Source organism: Sinohyriopsis cumingii, chromosome 18 (assembly GCF_028554795.1).
Source record: "Sinohyriopsis cumingii isolate HCF-2022 chromosome 18, ASM2855479v2, whole genome shotgun sequence".
Lineage (NCBI taxonomy): Eukaryota > Metazoa > Mollusca > Bivalvia > Unionida > Unionidae > Sinohyriopsis > Sinohyriopsis cumingii.
Genome location: NC_142978.1, coordinates 55,048,498 through 55,069,646, shown reverse-complemented (window position 1 = coordinate 55,069,646; position 21,149 = coordinate 55,048,498). Strand labels below are relative to the sequence as shown.

The window sequence follows — 21,149 nt, the reverse complement described above, 5'->3', positions numbered from 1 at the left end:
CTTACGAGTCGTGAGAGAACCGTTTTCGAAAATGGAGTTTCACCGTGACTTTCCCTTTGGTGAATGAAATATTTTGTCCCAGATCTCCTTTTATAGGAATGTTGACCGTGTCCAAATACGACTTGCTGACAGGCAAATAATGAGGATGTACAAATTCGCGGTGGACGTGATAAGTGTTTCCACCTTCATCGTCAGCGGCCGTGGCAGAATCCACTTTGAAAGGAATGACACGCAGTAACGGTACGGAGGTGTGTCCCACCACGTTATACTCCACCACATCGGAGTAAACAAACATCAAATTCAGTCCTTGGTTCAGTTCTACTGGGGAACGAAATAGCTTGGCAAAAGACTCGTTGTCGGAAATAACTGGCAATTCGTTTTTCTTGAGCATGGCCATCCTCATGTCCGTGTCCCCACCCAACATGTCAAAGAATTCAGGACAAAATAAAATGGACATGATTTTACCCCCCTCAATAAATTTCATCGGGAAGCGACGAGCTACTTTGTGGTATTCCAGGGTGACACTTTTTTGACACTCTCCAAAGCTTTAAGAAACACGACATTAAACCTGGAAGCTATGGTGCTCACCAAATGTTGACCACTAAAATAATAGCCTGGGGGAATGAACAACTGATAGGTGGTCCACTTTTGAGTTTTTGAGCTAGGGATTTTTATGTTATATTTGACGTGGGCATCCAAGTACTGTTGCATTGGCTCGTCATGTACTTCCACCGTAAAAATATTTTGATTGGGAAGGACATTGAGGACTTGGGTCGGGGGAATGATTTCTACTAAAGCCACTTCCCAATGAGCTTCGTGATCTAATGGGATGGCCTGAGGTAATTTGGCCGTGTAACAGCACAACGTGTTCTTGGGAAACACCTCCATGGAACTGTCACTGTGTAAGGTTAAGTAAAATTGGTTTTGGTGACTCATAATTCCAGAGTTCTGTGGCTGTCCGAGGGGTTACTGGACGTCAGAGGAGTGTCTCCACCCAAAATGGGGTTGTTATTGTTGTTGTTGTTGAAGTGGTGACTGGCATTGGCACTGGACACAAGGTTCCCGTTGTTCCCGTTGGAAGAGAATTTCAGGGAGGGATTGGGAAGCAGGTAACCGATGCATCTGCTCAATAAAATGGTCCACAATTGCTTGTCTCCTTGTTGCAAACTCAAATTGGCGATGGCTGCCCCGATGACACAATACACCACGAAGATTTGGCAGAAAAAGACGATTTGCGTTTTAGGCACACGTTCTCCACACCACACCCACAAGGGTTGTTTTTGTAAATCTTGCAGAGAAGAACTGGGTGAAGGAGTGGTAGCAGTAGTAGCTGCGTCTGTGTGAAAGGGCATGATGGTCACTTCTTTTTATAGTCGATGACTTGCGAAGCGTCGATCCAAGAATCAAAACTGGGTGGATATCCTTTCCAACGTACTTTGACTTCTTTGACACGTCGTTTGCCCACTTTACGGGTTCTGCGTTCGAGAATGCTTTCGATGTCGTACACGTCGTCTTCTTTTTTGGTGACACGTTTTAACTCGGGCAAATAAAACGTTCCTTTGAGCACTTCTCCGTTCAAGTCTTCCAATTTATAGACGGCAGGATCACGACCATGCACTCGTCCAGTGACACGAAACAATTCGGTGGTCCAGTTAGGTAAGTAACCTTTGTCGAAAGTGCGTTTGGTTTTGCCAGTGCGTGCCCAATCTCCTACGGTCAACACTCCACTTTTCTTGGGGACAGCTCTCGTCGGGGACGTACCAAACAGGCGATCAGACACCAGCACTTCGTTCTCGGGAGTAACGTCTTGTGGGGCACGTCCAGTGCTTCGATGGTAAGATTGGTTGTACGCTTCACCAGGTGCGGTAAGATGTCGATGTACTTCAGAGTGTGGTGATGCGTAAAATATTTCCACATGCGTTCTTTCAAAGTGCGTTGAAAACGTTCCGCGATGCTGGCTTTGGTTTCAGGATTCTCAGTGGTAAAAAAATGAATGTCACGTTTCTTTAATTCTTTTTGGAAAGCTTAGTTCAGAAATTCGGTACCTTTGTCCGTTTGCCATCGAAGAGGGTGACGACCGCTTTGTTTCAACACCCGTTGCAGGGCTCGCACTAACACGCTGCTCGATTTGGAAGTCAAGGGCACGACCCAGGCAAATTTGGAAAATACGTCGATGACACAAAACAAATATTTGTAGCCACGATTGTAGCTGGCCAAATGAGAGACATCGGCTAAATCGGCTTGCCATTGATGATCGATGCCTTCCACTCGGGTACGACTTCTGGAAAACTTGCGTCGAATGGGTTTGTGTAAAGTGTAAGTAGCTTGTTCTTGTAACCATCGTTGCACTTGAGGGAAACGGATACTTTTCAGTCGCGTTTTGGCAACACGATACAATTTTTGAACTCCTGCGTAACCTGCAGGATGGGAGGGATCGTAGTAAATGCTGGCTAAGACTTTTTCCATTTGTTGGTTTGTGTGTTAATAAGGCACCCACTCTTGGAGGATGCTACTCTTTTTCTGTTGGGGTATTTTCTTGGATTGTAATGCTTTGCGTGTGCGACCGGCAATAGGTGTCGAGGAGGAGGATGACTGAACAGGGGATATCGGTTCTTGTTTCACTTCTGTCTTCACCTTCTTTTTCTCTTGTGATGAAGAAGGGGTGGTCTTCATCTTTTTAATCCATCCAGTTCTGGAGGTAGGTGGTGTTGTTAACTTGCGTACTTTTTCTGGTGGAGTTTGAAACCCTTCCTCTTCTTCTCCTTTTTCTGTCTTGGTCACTGGTAGTGGTGGTGGTAGTAGAGGTGATGGTGTTGGACTTTTCATCAAGGTTTTAAAATTTTTCAGAGTGGGAGGAGCTGTTTCGTCTGAGGCTTTCTGGTGAAAGAGTTGCAGTCGTTGCAAGAGTTGACCGTACTTTTGCGATTTTTCTGTTTCGGACAAATCTTGGGGATCCATCAAGGACTGCAATTCGTGTTGTAACTGGGACATCTCGCTCAAATTGGGATTGGGAGGTAAATGCGGGGTGCGTTGTTCTTGCCAACGATGGTATTCTATCCATAGTTTGTAAGGCACTAAAGCTAGTTTTCGTCCCTCCATGGGATGTCAGGGGTCGATTCTGAGATCTTGGGTCTCCAGAGGGCCTTTTAATTTTGCTCCCATCAGGCCTCCCAACATGGTTCCCAAGACTCCTTTCAGCAATGGGCCTAACAAGAGGGGTAAAATTCCTCCACGTTGTACCAACATCTTCTTCTTTTAACGAATGGGAATTTTCTTTTGAACCATTTGGCGAAGAACGTGACGATGTTTACCTAAGCATTGTTTCTGGTGTTTGGACAAAGGGATTTTGCCTTTCAAAACGTGCAAACAACATTCGCACACGGTATCGATAACCTCTTTGGAGGCCGTTTGAATGAGTTTTTTTCGTAGAGGTGGAGAAGCTTTGGACAGGACAGATAACATGTCCCCATGTTTGACTAAACGAGGAGGCAGTCTTTTCCTTTTCATTCCTTGGGGTTGTTTAGAAGAGGGATGTTTTCTGAAGGGTGACATCTTCAGGAGCACCAAGACACTGATACCCTACTTGGTCACACACATTTTTTCATACTGGAACGCGTCGCCACTGATTGTCTTTACGTCGTATCAACTTCAGGACAGGCATGACACATCGTGCAGGGGTACGTAACGGACTAAATCGAGCCAGTTCTTGCTTGGACAAATCCAGTAAACTTTGTAACATGCCCGATCTCTCTTGGACTTTGATTTTGGGAGCAGGTACTTTGTGAGCAGCAGCCACTGCCACTAAATTGGAGGGTCCTGCCACTGGGGAAGTTCTTGGAGTCATCAACGGAGAAGTTCTTGGTGTGATCAACGTCTCCAAGTACTCTTCAGTTCTTGGTGTCATCAACGGGGAAGTGGATGGACCTGAGGCTGCCGGAGACGCGGTCACCGCCGTTGCAGGTCGTGGTTTGCGAGTGTAAGGTTGCGTCCTGGCCGAAGTGCCTCTCTTGCGACTAGTTTTCTGTGGACTTTTCTTTTTCTGGGGACTTTTTCTCTGCTTCTTTTTCTGGGGGCTTTTCTTTTTCCGGGGTGGTGTCTGGTAAGAGGAGGGTCCCGCCACTGGAGAAGTTCTTGGAGACACAGGTCTTCTTGGGGACCTGGTCTTTTTCTTCTTCTTCTTGGAGCTTCGTTTGACTTTTTTCTTGGGGAGAACTTTGGGGGCATTAGGATCCCATCTTAAGAGAGAGCGAATGATGACCCCTCCTAGAGTACCGCTCCCTCCAGGTTTCAAAATGATTTGTTTTTTGGTTTGAGTGTCGATGCGAGGATCGGCCAGTTGGGTCAAAGCGACTTTGTTTCGATCAAAAAAGCGTTTGGTTTGATGAGGAATCTGAATGATCCCTTGCAGTAATTGACGTACTGTCACCGTGAACCATCGTAAGACCTCTTTGAGACTAGTTCTAAGACACGAGCCCGTATTTGTGGATTTTTTTCTCGACTGATGCCTTACAAGGCACGAATCAATTTGACGGGGAGATGTGATTGAAGGGACGTCATGTTGACATTGTGTGAGACAGACGAAAAGTGTTTGATGTTTTTATAGATTGTTTTTGGTGCGGTTAAGTCGAGGACGGAGACATGTGCAGGACAGGCCCTCCGTCTTGGCCCCAGTGGTGAAACAATTGGGTACGAAATCGCAAATCATCGGGGGTCGTAGGTTTCAAATCGACGAGTAAATAAGCGTGTGGAGTTTGAGTGGCATCGTCGTACGCCTGAGTCAGCCAAGGCGTTCCTAACTGTTTGGCTAAGACTTGCATTTGCAATTTATCTTGAGGGCTTTTAAACAAGACCACGTAATGTGCATTGAGACTGATGGTGCGATGGGCTTTACTTTGTTGAAACAAATTTTGAGTGATGTAAACGACACTGGCATTACGGTGATGCCCTTTGCGCATGAACCACAGCTTAATTTCTTCTTCGTCTTCTCCTAACATGTCGTCGAAAATGACCAAATGGGTTTGACGGGAGTCAGAGACGATGCCGTCGTCTTCTTTAGGAATGCCTTCCACAAACACGATGGAATCGCCTTGACTTTCTCGCAAGAGGCTGTACGCCGATTGCCACTCTTTGTAACATCACACGATGCATTGAGGTGGTCGATCGATCAAATGATGTTTATGTTCGATCAAACGTTTGACGAATTCGATTTTGCCTGAACCGCTAGATCCAGCAATGAGCATGTTAAAGAGATGGCGAAGATACAAAGCCTCCCAACTGGCACGATCTAAGTGTTCGTCGATGACTTTGACAGTAGAGGAAGAGGGAGCAGAGACAGCAGAGGTAGCCATAGTGTTAGGAATGTCACTTGTGACACGAAAAACAGACAAGACAAGAGTTTATATACTTTTTCAGGACACGTTTATTGAATGTTTTAAACATGAACACGAAAGACAAAAATACATAAAAGCCAAAGGCTTAAGTACAACGATAAAAGGCACATGAAAACCATCAACGTGGAATAAACACAAGTGTCTGTACAACATGTTTTGGGTAATGTTCTGACCAGTTCTACATTGGGTAAGGTCAAACAAGTGTCTTCCCGGAAGGGCCTTTCAGGCATCTTCACGACAGTCCTGTCCTGGGTGACGGGTTCTTCTTCTGGCACCGTCACTAACACAGGTTGAAAAGTAACTTTTTTCCTTGAACAACTCTCGTGCATACTGGGCCACTTCTTGGGTCCAAGCCTCAAAACCCCCTTTCTCCAGTCACGGACACCTGTCCAATGGGGGTGTAAGTCACAAGCTACACACACATCGTCATACACGTCTTCGGTAGCTAAAAGTTGACGAATCTTTTTTTCCTGTTGAGGTCGAGAAGTATCCAGATGAAAACGCAAGGCTTTGAGCAAAATGAGTCTTTCGTGACCATTTAAGGACATTTGGGTGGTAAGTACTGTTCGTAAAGAGTCCACAAGGAATCGGTTGATAAACGAAATCCCAGAAAACAAGTCACTAAGACACACTATGCGTCGTCCCAAATTAAAGGGATACAGTTCTTGTAATAATTGATGGTAATGATCCACGGTTTGAATATGGTCAGTGAGTTCCTTGCACGGAATCTGTTCAATCACATGTGATAAAAACCTTGGCATGGCAGCCTGTTTTTATATTCTCTTTTTTTCGGATGCAATACACGTACTTTCTACTCAGAGATCTTCTTTCTCCAGTAGGAAATTTAAATGCTCCAAACTGTAACCTACAGTTCAAACTTCGTTTAGAAGTTTCCTCTTCCACTAAGCAGATTCCACGTAATAGCCATTTGTATTCCTTTAACTCGTCTTCTTCAATGCGTTTCACTAGGTAAATCTCGAAGTAACCAAAATAATGAACATGTCGATCATTGGCGACCTCGAAGTTTTGAACAAGGTCTGACCATTGAAACAATTTCTGACGAATCAGTTCTTTTATACCGTTCAGTGGTTCAAACATCGGTGACGTAACGGATGCAATTGTTCTTTACGCTTGACTTGTATTTTGACCAGCTCTCGGTAAATGCGTTCTCTCAACTCCATAGGCAAACCACGAATGTTCTCTTGTAAAGTATCCATGAATAGGTCATACTAAATTCTCTTTCTGACGCAATAAATGTACCGTTTGCACAGACATGGTTTTAATTCATTGTCGAATCTAAATCGTTTAATCACTAATCTACACATTACAATTCGTTCAGAAGTTTCCTCTTTCACTAAGTTGACATTGTGTAAAAGATGTTGGTAATTCGTTAACTCTTTCTCTGGAATTCGATGCAGTAAGTTTACAATGAAGTAGATAGAATCATCAATAGCAAACCAATCCTTTTTAAAACCAGAGGGTCGTTCATCAATGTCTGTCCAATGGAACACTTTCAACTGAATCAGTCCTTGTATAGCATTCAGGTACCAGTGGTTCAAACACAGGTGACGTAACGGATGCAACTGTTCTTTACGTTTAACTTGTATTTTGACCAGCTCTCGGTAAATGCGTTCTCTCAACTCCTCAGGCATGCTCAAAATGTTCTCTTGTAAAGTATCCATAAGTATATACACTATTTTTGGAATCACTGGGTGGTGGCCAATAGCCTCGTTTACCTTTGTGACTGATGTAATATCCACTCATAATCAGTCTTCTTATACTTTTGAAAAGAGCATAATTTAAAAACAGTTGAATGACTTTGCATTTGCGTTTCACTCGTATTTTGATCAGTTCTCGGTAAATCCTTTCTCTCAACTCCACAGGCAAACCACGAATATTCTCTAGCAAAATATCCATGAATAGGTCAGTCCGTACAATTCACAATCTTCTCCTAGAGCAAAAGTAATCCACATAGTGGGTAATTTCTGACCACTGCCACTCAGGGTAACGTCCAAGAATCTCATTGAACTCTTTTGATGTAAACGGTTTAGAGTAATATAATAGGATGTATGCACCCTTGACCCAGAGAAATCTAACACATCGATTGACTTTTTTCACTTTCCTCTTGTGAATTTCTCGGCACAAAAGGTTTACAGTCACCCATTGAGATTTCACTCTGGCAAACCCCTGCCAAACTTCCTTGTAAATCTTCTCTTGCAGTTCTTTAGGTAATGATTCAATATCGTTTTTGAAATGAAGTTTGAATACTGGTCTCGGTGATGTCCAACATTTGATTCCTAACCAATCTGGTTTCTTCTTCAACGACATGGTAAGTTACTTCAATGTCTCGGTCCCACTAAGGGTAAGTAATGACAATTCGGTGACCATCGAGCATGTTCTAGGTAGGCCGAATCTTGTGGTTCCCAGTGGTGAAGTGACATACCGCAACTGAAGCACTTGACTTTATCCCCTTCGCCCAAGTAGAAAAATCCGGCTCCGGCTAATTCTTCAGGGGTTGGTCCTCCCAGATACTTAGGCCATTTTCCTTTGAACGACTGAAGACGATTTTCAAAGTCGCAGTATTCCGACAAACGCACAGGGAACGAATATTCGTCTTTCACAGGTTCGTTGCGATGAGGGTAGGGTGACATGGACAGGAGTTTGCTCAGGGCTGGATGACATCCGTAGGTAGGTAGACGTGAAGGTGGACATTCACCTTTAAAACGAAACCCAGTAAAGTGTCCAAGAGGACGAGCGGCATCGCTTTCGCATCCCTCAGGTTTGACACGCACAGCATCACTTTCCATAATAGGGGTAGTGAGAACAAAGTTCCCATGATGCTTTACGGCATCGCTAACATCACAACGTACAGCATCGTTCCCATCGCAAGGCTCACAATCGCATTCCACTTCAGAAGCCCCAAACTTGAATTGTGCCTTTCTGAACTTGTTTTGCGTTTCTCTGAAAGTATTCATCTTGTTCGCTTGGTCTTGGTAGTCACAATGAACTATCGATCTTGCCTAGGGTTCCTTTTTATATACAGACCAATACCGACGTGTCCATACGGTAAGGTAAAATGATTGGGAAGTCGCACTCGCTTCTGGTACACGATTTGATAGACTTTTTCCAAGGGTCGACTGACGATGTGGTGAGTGGGTAAAGGTACAATCTTGTTGGGTTGATAGGTGGTCACTTTAAAGTGTTCATCTTCTCTAGACTGCAAGGCTTCTTTCAATACCCCAATGTTTACCACTCGACTGGTACGATAATTCAGAGTCAGTCCTTTCACTTTGCACTTCGTGTGGACTTCTCCTTGTTTGTCCCGGTATTCGTAGCCGTAATTGTTTGGAGCGCCACTGACGAAACTTAAAATCTTGTCGTCGGGGTGCTCGTCTGTCCAGGCTCCTAAATGGTCTCCTTCGATGTCAGGGTGATGTTGACTCGGGTGATGGATGTAAATGCAACTGTTTGTGTCAAAGTACAGGACACGTTCCCCTAACAGTTCTAAAGCTTCGTACAATTTTAAGCGAGCATGAGCTGTCACGTAAGCCGCAATGATGACATTTCCAAAAGGGTCGTCTTGTACAAAGTCCAGATCTTCTTCGTAATTGACCAAGATCAAATTCTCGCGAACGACGTCCACGTGTTTCATGAATTTCGTTTTGTCGTGAATCATCTGGAAATAGCGGGAAGGTTCTGTCAAATATTCCGTCTTGGGTAAACACGGACTTGTGCCATTTTACCCCACAAGCAATTTAACATCACTTTGGCAAACGATCGCCTGCCTTCGTTTTTCTCGATGTGATCTAAAGTGATGCCTTCTTGTGCCCAGTATTTCTCTTTGAATGTCTTTTGGTCTTGGGGAGTGTGACACCAGGACGGATAGCCACTGGCTTCTTGCTTCAGTTTCAAAAAGGCATCCACGTAGTCTGCGAAAATGCCTTTCTGTGTGGGGTCACCCTTGTGGTATTGTTGTGTCTTGGGAAAGTGACAAATTTCGTACACTTCTAACAGTTGGTATCCCATGTCCAAAGCTTTGAACAATTCTACGCTGATCCACGTCCCCGTCAAGGCCCGTTCTTCCTGGGTGTGATGACAAGGTTGATCTTGGTTGCACGTTTCAGCACAAGTACGGCACAAATGAAACATCAGTTTGCCTTGGCAATGGTGAGGTAAGACGGGATGGTACAAGTCCGTGGGAGGCAAAACTTTGCACTTGATCAAGCCTTCGTATTGTCGAATGTTTTTTCAGGTCGATGTGTTCGGTGAACAAATGTGGGTGCCCTGCAGGAAAGCGACAATACTTGCATACGTAGGGATACAGCGAACACACGTCCAAGCATTTGATTTCTTCTCCTTTTTCTTCGTCGGCTTGGTACAGCAAACAGGTGGCATTGGTCCTTCCTCCGTACAAACTATCCCTCGGGTTCAGGGGGTCCATGAACTGGTAGCTTTCCACGAGGCATTTAAACTCGGGATCGGTTTTCAAACGGTGATCGTATTCGTGTTCCCACATTTCCACCACTTGGTATCCTTCCTGTTCTAACTTTAGGCGTCGCTGACAAGTGACCTGGTACAAGTCTTCCATGGTTCGATGTAAAAACTGATTTTTAGTGCCACGGTCAGGGTAACAGACGGGACATCCGTGAAATAGGCAACCGTTAAACTCGTACACGACCTTGGGGTTTTCTAAGTCCCAGCCATCGACCGAATGCGTTCCGATGGTCTTTCCATCCCCTCCGTTGCGGGCATGCTGAATCCATTTGTCTTCTTTGTCGCACAAGTAATGTAACCAGCGTAGGGCTTTGACCGAGTATTGACGTTTGACATACTTGGTCGTTTGAGGACTGATGACAGCCACGGTGGTTTCAGGCATGAATCGTTGCCGGTACACTAAGGAACACGCTTTGGCAATGGTGCAAGCTTCTTTCAAAGGATCGACCCCTCCGTGTTCCATGAACAGTTCTCAAAATTTTCCACAGCAACGCCGTAAAATGTCCACGTCGGAACGACAATACTTTAACATTTCTTCCTGAAAGTCGAAAGGGTCGGAGGCATGGACCTGGTACCAAGCGTAGAAAGCTTCTCGTTGTTCGGTACGCATGTTGTCAGGGTCGTAATAGTAAGCCTCAGGCAAATGGGGTAGAACGGCATGTTGATTGGCTTCGGTATTGAAAAAGTGTGGAAAGTACCCTTTAGCCATTTCTGTCTTTCCAAACGTTTTAGGCATTCGACTCAAAGGCATGGCCAAGTAACTCATCGAATCTTTAAACTGCACTTATCCAACTTGCATGAAAATGATTTTGGCTCCTTTCAAAGTGACTTTAGGACGCTCGGTGCCTTTTTCCGTATAGTATCTGAGAAGAAACTGTCCATCGTATCCGGAGAAATTGTGAGCCATCACCGTGGCATGACGACGACAATCTCCGTAACGTTCGATGTCCTCTTGGCTCCACGTCTTGTCGATGGGGTCTAAGACCCATTGTGCGAAATCGGCTAGCCTGTTCGGTCCCCGAAAGATTTTTTCGCGCCCTCCAGGAATCTTGCTGCAGTGAGGGCAATGACTGAAAATAGGTTCTTGAATGCACTTTTCGCACGCTTGATGAGCCACGCAGAACTTAGGAATGTGAATGCCGGTCTCTTGCATGCATTCGAAATCGAAAAAGATGAAATTGCCTTTCTTCTTGTGTCCATCCTCTTTCTCTGGTTGGGGTTGGTATTTTTGCACGTAGCATTAGTGTTCCAAGTCCACGATGTGATGACAAATGTGACATTTTTTCTTTCCTCGACATACGAGTGCCTTGACAGTATTGGTACATATGCCTTGTCCACACGTAGGGCACAATTTCGGGAGCTGACAAGCACATTTCTTCTGTGAACCTTGCGTCTTCAAATGTTGTTGGTAACAGGCAGGGCTGACAAACGTGCGCAGACAAGTTGAACAATGCACTGGTTCTTGTCCTACGCTCAGACAGGGTGGAGAGGCCAAACATCCTGAGCATTTCGATTCACAACGTTTGTGTTGCTCTCGATTATTATAACCTTAGTCACATTTCTCACAGTAATAACTATATTTCAGGAATGCGGTAATACTGGTAATGATATCGAAATGGTCATCGTGATGATAAAGGTAAATGTATTTCCATCTTTATAGTCTTGGTCTCGAAACAACAGAGGTCCACGCACTTCTTGAGGGTGCACTTTCAAGGTGTAGCGTGGAGCTAGGACATCTTGCAATGTTTGCATCTCAGGAATGCCACAGCGTGTGTCTTTGGACAGGCCAGCTTGTTGCAACAGGAGTTCTGCTTCACTTCGTTGTTTGGCTCGGTCCGATTATCGGATGTTCTCCCAGTCTCTTTTCCATTCTACCGTGTCGTTCTTGTTGGTATAGGTTCGTCCCACCACAATAGCCCGGGATAAACACATCTGGTCTTGAGAATTGTGAATTTGGACGAGGCTACGCTTAATGCTGCGAAGGTCGTTCACCAATAACATCATTTTGCGTCCAGTCCCTTGAGGAGGAGACACGTGGGTCATAAACAGTGTGGCTTTTCCGTCGGTGATGTCAAACTGGTCATTGGATTGGTGTACGTGTTGAATTTTGTCCATGACTTTGGAAGGGGTCAATTCTGCAGGGCTACTAAACTCGATCCAAACAGGGGATTTCAAGCCGTCGTGTTGTATGGAAAGTCTCAAGCGATCTTCTTCTTTGGCTTGACATTGTCGCTTGAGTTTGGTGAGCAAAGAATCCCACATCTCGGTGATGAACCCTTTTGCTTTCTCTAACGGTACGTCGGACTTGAAATTTTTAAACTTCACAGTGTAGGTGTAAGCCGTGGTTCTAAATTTTCTAGAGGAGCGCTTTTCTGTCTCTCGAATGTGATAGTACTTTTCAGGGTTGACTAAGGGTGGTGAACTTTGTTTAGAGGAAGACTCTCTGGGTATCAATTCTGGTTCACTCATGTCCTCTTCAAAATCACTGGCATGAATTTGTGCCAAGACTTCAGCTCTGGTACGAGGCGATAGATCACGTTTCTGCCTCTTACTTTCTTCTTCTTTCTTCTTGAATGAATTGAATCGTTTCATCTTGACTACAAAAAGTCAAATGACTAAAATTTAAACACCATGGGTTACTTTATAGTCATGGCAGACCAGCGTATATAAAGGGTATGTGTCTTGTCCTTTCACTATTCATTTCACTCTCAAACCGAGCACAACGATGGAAGAGACTACACAAATCGAACATTTCATCAGAGCGTTGCGAGGGGTCATTAGAAAATTTTCTTCAGACCAGTCGTCGGACTACTCACCTTCCTTTCGAGATAAAAGTCAAGATACTTGCTATATCTGTCAGAAGAAAGGGCATTGGTCTTCAGAGTGTCCAGACCGTCAAAAAAGAAAAAAATGGGATAGAAAAGACAAAAGTCAAAATACCTGTTATTATTGTCAAGAAAAAGGACATTGGTCTCCAGATTGCCCGAAAAAAAAACAAGAGGAGTCAGAAGAAGAGAGGGATTCTGAAGAGGAGTCAGAAGAAGAGAGGGATTCTTCAGAGGAAGAAAGCAGACAGGTGAAGAAAAAGAAACAGGAAAAGAAAAGAAGAAGGGAAGAAAGTGAGGAGGAAGAGGAGCAAAAGACTATGACGGTGAAGAAATTGAAAAAACAGAGACTAAACAATGAGGCAGAAGAAGTGTATGAACTTTTTAAAGTGTTATGTTGTAAATTGAATTGTAAAATTTGTACTAGAATAGAAAGTCTATAAAACGTAAGTGTCTTTCGGTTTTGATTTTAAAATAATAACTTACACTCACGCATACTCATATACAGACACGTACTATTGGGTAAAATGTTTTTTTTATGAGTTATTGGCAATTGAAAGTCTATCTCTTTTCGAGAGACATGGGTGGCCCTGAAAAGGGCCTTTTTTCTTGGTGTAGGGGTGAATTTAAGCAATCAACTTTAACTGTCTTAAGCCTTTGCCACGGCCAAGGCCTACTTCTGGACTGCGTACTGTTGATGATGATTATATGGTTGAAATCACTAAGGGTGGCACGGTAGGCTTAGTCACAGGGTTGGAGTGTTTAGCTCGGGAAGGTCGTATTCTCTTCGGTCGTGATAAAGAAGTCTGATACATTTGTTTCAGACTTCTTAACTCCGCTAAAATGTCTAACAGTACCGTGACCGTTTGATTTTCACACCCTTGTTTCTTTGCTACTGCTACTTCTTCTTCTTCTTGTTTTTTTCTTACCTCTTCTTCTTGCTGCTGTTGCTATAGGAGAAAAGCTTGTTCCGCTTCCTTTTGCTGTTGTATAAATTTCTCCAATTATTCTTTCTGTCTCTGTCCAAAAATCTCCACGTGCGGTAATGAAGGAGAAAGTGGCGAAAGTTCCGGAACAAATTCTTGCGAGGTAAGAAAATCCACAAAATCCCAATTCACCTCTTCTGAAAGTAAGTCCGTGTTCCCTTGGGCGGTCTCCACTGCTGGTGCACCCCAATTTATTGTTTTCTGAGTTTCCGTCATGTTGAAAAAACTGTCGCATGGATTGACTGCACATAGGCGATAGCGAATCTATATAGACCACGTGACGTCACAGACTGCTCTCTTCCGATTGGACGTGGGCTAACTGAATTTTGTAACGCGTGTTTGTATTGGTCAATGAACTCAATCCGTTTCAATCCGTCCTCTTCCTATAAATAAGCGCAGTTCACTGCATTCATTCACCTGTTCTCGACGCCTCAACATGTGGACCGACGTTCAATCTTCAACACTTGTGTTAACGATGATGTTCAGACGGACATACCAATGTATGTCCGATCCAAGTGGACAGTTGTCCATAGGAGCGACACCAGCCTATGGATACGTAGGATTTACGTGGAGAGGCAAGGATGCCTCAAAAGAGTGCTAGTTTATGGACCTACAGTGAGACGAAGTTTAAGGCGAAGAAGATGTCGCAGATGCCCTTTATGTTAAGGGCATATTAACATAAACCCAAAGGCCCTTTTCAGGGCCACTCCAATCTCTTGAAAAGAGATACTCTTTCAATTGCCTACCCTTTTTTTATTTTTTTTATTTTTTTTAAAAATATAGAGACCCCTCCTTGTTTCAATTTTACATAGACCCTATACAGTCCCAGGGGTTTTTGTCCATGTTAAATTTACATAGACCCTATACAGTCCCAGGCTTTTTGTCCATGGTAATTCCCATAGACCCTATAATATCCCAGGGTTTTTGTCCATGTTAAATTTACATAGACCCTATAGTGTCCCAGGGGTGTTTTTAATGGTAAGTCCCATAGACCCTATAGTATCCCTATTCACTACTCACAGTAATAAAGTATAGGGACTGATTGTATGTGCGCTAAAACACTTGGAACTATTTGACTTTTCTGCTGTTGCAAGTTTCAGGTCCCCACGTATGTGACGTTATGGGATAGGGCAACACGCATATATTCACCTTTTTGTTGGAGAACACAATAGGAGTACCGGTGCAATGTACTTTGATTCACATCAAAAACAACAAATGTTATTATACGCTTTTTTGCGTTGTATGATAAAGAACACATTTAATAAAGTAATTTCGTACATGAAGTATACTACTGAGAAGTTTCAGTCTCTGTCTGTGCTAATATAAAAGAAACAAAGAAAAAAAAAAAAAAAAAACAATTTTGATTTGGAAACAATACTGAGAAGAAATTGAAATGCTTAATATTCTTTGTCAACTGTTCGGATGCAATGTGGAATACGTTATCAATAATCTGAGTGGGATCATAATTGACGTAAACCAAACTGAAAGTTAAAATGTGTTTAGTACCCTTTCAGGAACCAATAATAATTATTATTATTATATACTCCTCTTTTCTCCGTTAACTACGATACTGAACACCTTGATATTGCACGCACGTTCACGACACGCGTGACTACAAATAGTACAGTACATTAGAAACTATTTTCTAAACAAATCATGTACACTCATGTAATAGACTGTAGGTTTCAGTTATTAGATTTGTTTGTGTATGAACTAGAATAGCTGTTTCGTCTATTTGAAAGTAGAGATGATAAAGTGAACAATGTGGACGCGTTTTTTGTATTGCGTCACAAATAAAAATTTCAAACAAGTCATGAATGAACGTGATATCATTCGGATCAGTTAAACTGTTTGGGAGAAATGTTCGTTACTTTTCGTTAATAGAATAGTTCAGACTATAACATGTGCTCACCCGGTATCGAAAATGATACCGAGGGCAAGGGCTTTCGCATATATATCAGATACGTGTCACTTTATAACTGATAGTACCAAATTCGTGGGAAAATTGAGTCTTTCGTAGAAAGGTAAGAGCCTCAGAGCCAATATGCGAAGACGACGAAGTATTATTTCCGCTGGCTGAATGGATTGCATTACGCCAGCTGCTTTGCAATATTACGCGTTAACTTTGTTGATACAATTTAGGGTAGCGATATACGCCATACATGATACAGGTCATACCATAGTTAGGGGAGCATGCACGTGATCTGGCATACACATATCTTCTTTACTTAATAATAAGAATGGCAAAAAAGTATACTTACATTTTGTATCTTTAATTTCCTCAAAATGTACTTTCTTAGTTCTGCAAATCCGAATTACATGAGCTATGTCATGGGTTCTAAAGCTTGATTACACATTTGCACTGTAATTTCGACTACATTCCAAGTGCAATAACACCCTCCTTACTGCATTCAAAATGAAATGTGCACTATATTCCACAGCTTCATTTTGATAATTACAATTGAAAGAGTTCAGAATTTCCCAAATAACAATTCAAACGTTCGATAACAGAACAGAAAAATTCATGCAAATGAGTCAAGACGCCTTCTTCGCTGTTCAAATCAGATGGACTTCATTTGAAATTGACACAGATAAATCCAGTCCATAACCACCAAATTTTGTAGGATCGACAAAAAGTACCCCAAATCCACTCATTTCAGACCAAATGGAAAAATTTTTGCAATGCGCACTCATTCACAATATGACTCTAACTTTCAATTTTAAGTAGACTAAAGCTACATTTCCTTTTGAATGTGATGTCGTGCGAGCGACTAAGTTCAAATTTCGTTGGGAGGAGTTAAGTGCGCATTAATATTGTTGATGTGTATCGATGAATTTGCAGTTGTGTAATGTTTTGGGATAAAGCGTAAATTCAATTACGTTATTCCAAGTAGTGTATTTTTAATATAAATAAGCCTTAGGTAGAATAAGAAAATGAGCATATAATAAAAAGGTTACTGCACTTTGTAGGGGAAAATACGAACTCGTATTCTCGGATGGATACTGCACTCCACAAGTTCGTGCAGTATCCATCCTAGAAAGAAAAAAATCGTATTTTCCCATTTAAATGTAGTAACCTTTAAGTACATATGCAGATCTCAGATTGTGGGGTATTTTTGTACTGTCTAGATGGGAAAAAGCGAACAAGATCATAAACGTATCGTGTCGTGTATGCTGATTTCAGCCAGGGTGGTAAATGATTTTTCATGCTGCAAATCTCGTTATTAGACACAAAGTACAGGTTGACTACAACGTCTCCCTTCTCCAGCAGATATTACAAATCCCTACCTTCTTCGAATTACCTATGAAAATCAATAAATGTAAAACACGTTTTTCTTTTACTGTATTATTAATTACTACCTCACCCAATGGCATAATCATTTGCTTTATAACTGGTCATAGTGAGGTCAGTATCTGTGTACATGGAATTAATACTAACTTTTTGTCTCTCTTGGACAAACACAAAAGTAGACAATTCATATTGGTATCTCATGCAGTGAAATTCTTTCCACCACACGTACCCGCTTATGTTATTCATATCGTGATTTTCTTGAAATATATTGGAAACGTAAGTAAAAACAATCTCCATAATTTGTGCAATATCTGACTGGGTTTGTGCATAAAACTGTACAATATTGTACTATTGATACTAGTATGCACTTAAACTGTCTTTATATGCAATTATTATTTGATCGGCTGAGTGAATTATGCACTTATGTTTTGAGTGATATATGTCATTTATGTACACAAAATTCAATAATTTAACAGGTCGAGTGCTCCACATTATATATGTCAAAGGCCAACCTTAATTGGATCAACTAATTATAAACCTACAAGCTTATAAATAATGTGTATTTTCACGTTTTTGTTTTATGTTTCCTTCTGGACGAACTAAGTTTAATCTCTCCCTTTTATTTCAACAGCTGCTGGCTACATGATAGTTCGTATCAATGGATACTGAACGGCCCTGTAATTTTGTCTATCACCGTAAGTATATCGTCTTAACCTCCTTCAAGAAGGATATATGGACTTTAAGCTGATGAAGCAGATTTACTATTTAAAATACTTGCTTCGTAAGGCCATTAAATCACACACACACACACACACACACACACACACACACACACACACACATCAAAATTCCAGGAACTCGAAGGTAAAAAGAACCCTAATAAATGAATGAGTCTATCAGTTGGCAAGAATAAAACTGAAAGTACGATCGTTGTAGCTGCACGGTAAATATATTTCTTTTCTAACTAAATTGTCGTATTCAGTAAAAGTGTTGCCTTCAGGAGGTCATTTTGTAATATATGCTAGAATTTTAGAATGATGTGTTTCAAGTAATGTTTAATAAACATCAGGAGAAATGCACACAGTGCAATCTATATTTTTGCCGTGAAACAAAAGCAAAACGAAGGTAAAAATCTTGATCTTTACTAGCAGTTGCCCGGACATATTATGTACTTGTCTCTCTTGAAACCCCCTCCGCCATCGGTACATGATTATATAATTGCTTCTGGCACCTGCCCTCCGCTATTTGTACATCATTACAGAATAGCGTTATGACCCACCCACCCCCGCCATCGGTACATCGTTATAGAGTGGTTTTTGACATCACTTCCTGCAATGGGTACATTATTATATAATAGCTTTCTGACCCACCCTCGCCATCGGTACATCATTATGGAATATCTGTACATAAATATGTAATATCGGTACATCAATATAGAATATCCGTACATCAATACAGAATATGCGTGCATCATATAACATATGTACATTACTATATAATTTCTGTACATCAATATAGAATATCCGTACATCAATATAGAATATCCGTACATCATAGAATATCGGTACATCACTATAGAATTTCTGTACTTCATAGCATATCGGTACATCAATATAGAATATCCGTAAATCATAGAATATCGGTACATCACTATAGAATTTCTGTTCATCAATATGGAATATCAGTACAACAATACAGAATATCGGTACATCATATAATATCGGTACATCATTATATAATATCGGTACATCATTATAGAATATCAGCACATCAATATATAATATCGGCATATCCATAAATAATATCGGTACATTATAGAATAGCTTCTGAACCTAGTAAGTTAGGTAATGAGATCAAAGAAGAACGATATTTATATGATGATAAGACAACATTTTGTATTTTTAAATATCATCAAAGGATTCATCTTTTCCTGAGCATGTTTCAGAGCATTTATGCAAGATATATAGTATAAAGTGACTGATAGCAAGGGAGAGTATTTTGTAGCTATATCAGATCTACCCTATTTCGAAATGATTCATAACATGATGTTAGCGAAATGTAAACCCTAAATGCGATTCGTCTGTGGATGCAAATTTCAATGTTCGATGATCATATTGAAGTATCAGATACACATTGTGAACAATAATATACTCATATACTGCAGGGATTCCAATTTGACGCTGACGGAGATTTCGATTTATTCAAATGCTTAAATGATGATTGATTGTTTATGTCTGATGATATTTGCATGTACTTGCTCGGGATGGCATATTCTATTTGCATCATATCAGTACTAAACTTAAGAAGTTTGAAAGACATTAAAAAGAAAGCTTGACAATATTATTTGCTGCACAGTAAAATAAAAAACGGTTAAATTTTAAATTCATTTCTGCATTTTTTTAATAGGTCAATGTTATATTCCTGATTAACATAGTTCGTTTGTTAGTAACGAAACTAAGACAGATGCCAGAAGCTTCACAGACAAGGTATGTTTTCATTACATGATATACTATGTAACTTATTTTAGTGCGGTTTTATTTTTGTCTTGTCATATTGCTTCGAATTGGTCTAATGACCTGCGAAACATGATTCATACAAAATTCCTCAACGTGTGAACACATGTGCTTTTTGGCCGATTTAAATGTGACGAAGGTCAGATGGTTATCAGAAAATATGACTTGCGTCATTAGCTCTTGTTTATCTGTGACTGCAAAGAGAGTATCGTTTATTTACACGAGGCTTTATGGTTTGAAAAGAGGCAACAAAGTTATTTTAAACTGGGTAAGTATACTGTTGCAATTCGACATGCTTGTTCTCATGGTCTCTTTTATTGTGTTATTCCTCTTATTTTCACGCAATTTGCGATGAAACTAGCATAGTGAAACGACGAGAAAATGTTCACCATAAATTATAATGACTCTATATAAATTGATATAACAGTATGCTTCTAGTACAGATCGTATAGTCATTTCTTTCCCTTTTCTCTCGCGTCATTTAGGCCGTCTAGTACATTGACTCTGACTGCTATGCATACTATGCAATTGGCTGTAAGAATGCGTATTCTTTGTAAAGATTTTCTTTACATCGTTAGCAAGTTTTTGAATGGTACAAAAACATTCCCGTCCATAATGTCATACAATTTAAAAGTTTTTTTCGATATTCTAATGTTAAGCAATGCTGTGATATAATATAACCAGTTTTTATCTATATTCTAATGTTATGCAATGCTATGATATAAACAGTTTATATCTATATTCTAATGTTATGCAATGCTGTGATATAATATAACCAGTTTATATCTATATTCTAATGTTATGCAATGCTGTGATATAATTTAAACAGTTTATTTCGATATTCTAATGTTATACAATGCTGTGATATAATGTAACCAGTTTATATCGATATTATAATGTTATGCAATGCTGTGATATAATTTAAACAGTTTCAGCTGATCCACGTCACGCTCGTTTTAATCATAGTTCAACACAATAGTCTTAAAAGAAGTCATAAAAAATAACGAGAAGCAACAAGCTTGTAAAAATCAACAAAGGTTTTATTCCATAGAATATAAAGTGGATATGCAAAAAAAAGGAAAAGTCGATATTGTGAATTAAATCCCAAATAATCATAGAATTAGAAACACAAGTCATAATGTTTAAGGTACTGAATAAACTTTAGTTGAAATCAAAATATAACCCAAAGCTTAAATTGTTGATGTGTTTTTGGTGGTCCCCGTATTGGTGATGTGCCAAGGGTCTTTTATGTCGGATTAAAAAAATACAATCCAAAAATATATCCTTATTTGAAATTTCAATATAAATTCAATTCTCTCTTTCAAATAATGTTATTTTTGATGATAACTGTATTTGCTTTGAGTAAATAATTTAAATATATACATTCCAGCCCAATTTAATTTGTGGGCACAACAATAACACAACTTATTATGCCTTTAAATATTATAGCATGAAGAAATACTTTCTAGAAAAAAAAGACTAAATAGTCCTCTACCTGACCTCAGGGAACAGCTAGCATTTGCTAACAAAAAATACCCTACGGAAGAAAACCTTCTAGAATGCTCTTAATGTTTGCAAAATAAAATATTAAATACAATTTGAAGTCTATTACAAAAATTTTAATGTAAAATGTTTAGTAACCAGCAAGT

The 21,149-nt window shown here is 40.7% G+C and overlaps 1 protein-coding gene across 1 annotated transcript in view; it reads left to right on the top strand.

Moving 5' to 3' along the window:
- Window positions 1–21,149, top strand: part of LOC149776684 (calcitonin receptor-like) — an 81,354-nt gene that overhangs the window by 47,307 nt on the left and 12,898 nt on the right. Inside the window, exons 9-10 of the mRNA XM_089941218.1 lie at window positions 17,619–17,682; window positions 19,394–19,473. Of these exons, the coding sequence (XP_089797344.1) occupies window positions 17,619–17,682; window positions 19,394–19,473 (144 nt within the window). The remainder of the gene's footprint in view (window positions 1–17,618; window positions 17,683–19,393; window positions 19,474–21,149) is intronic.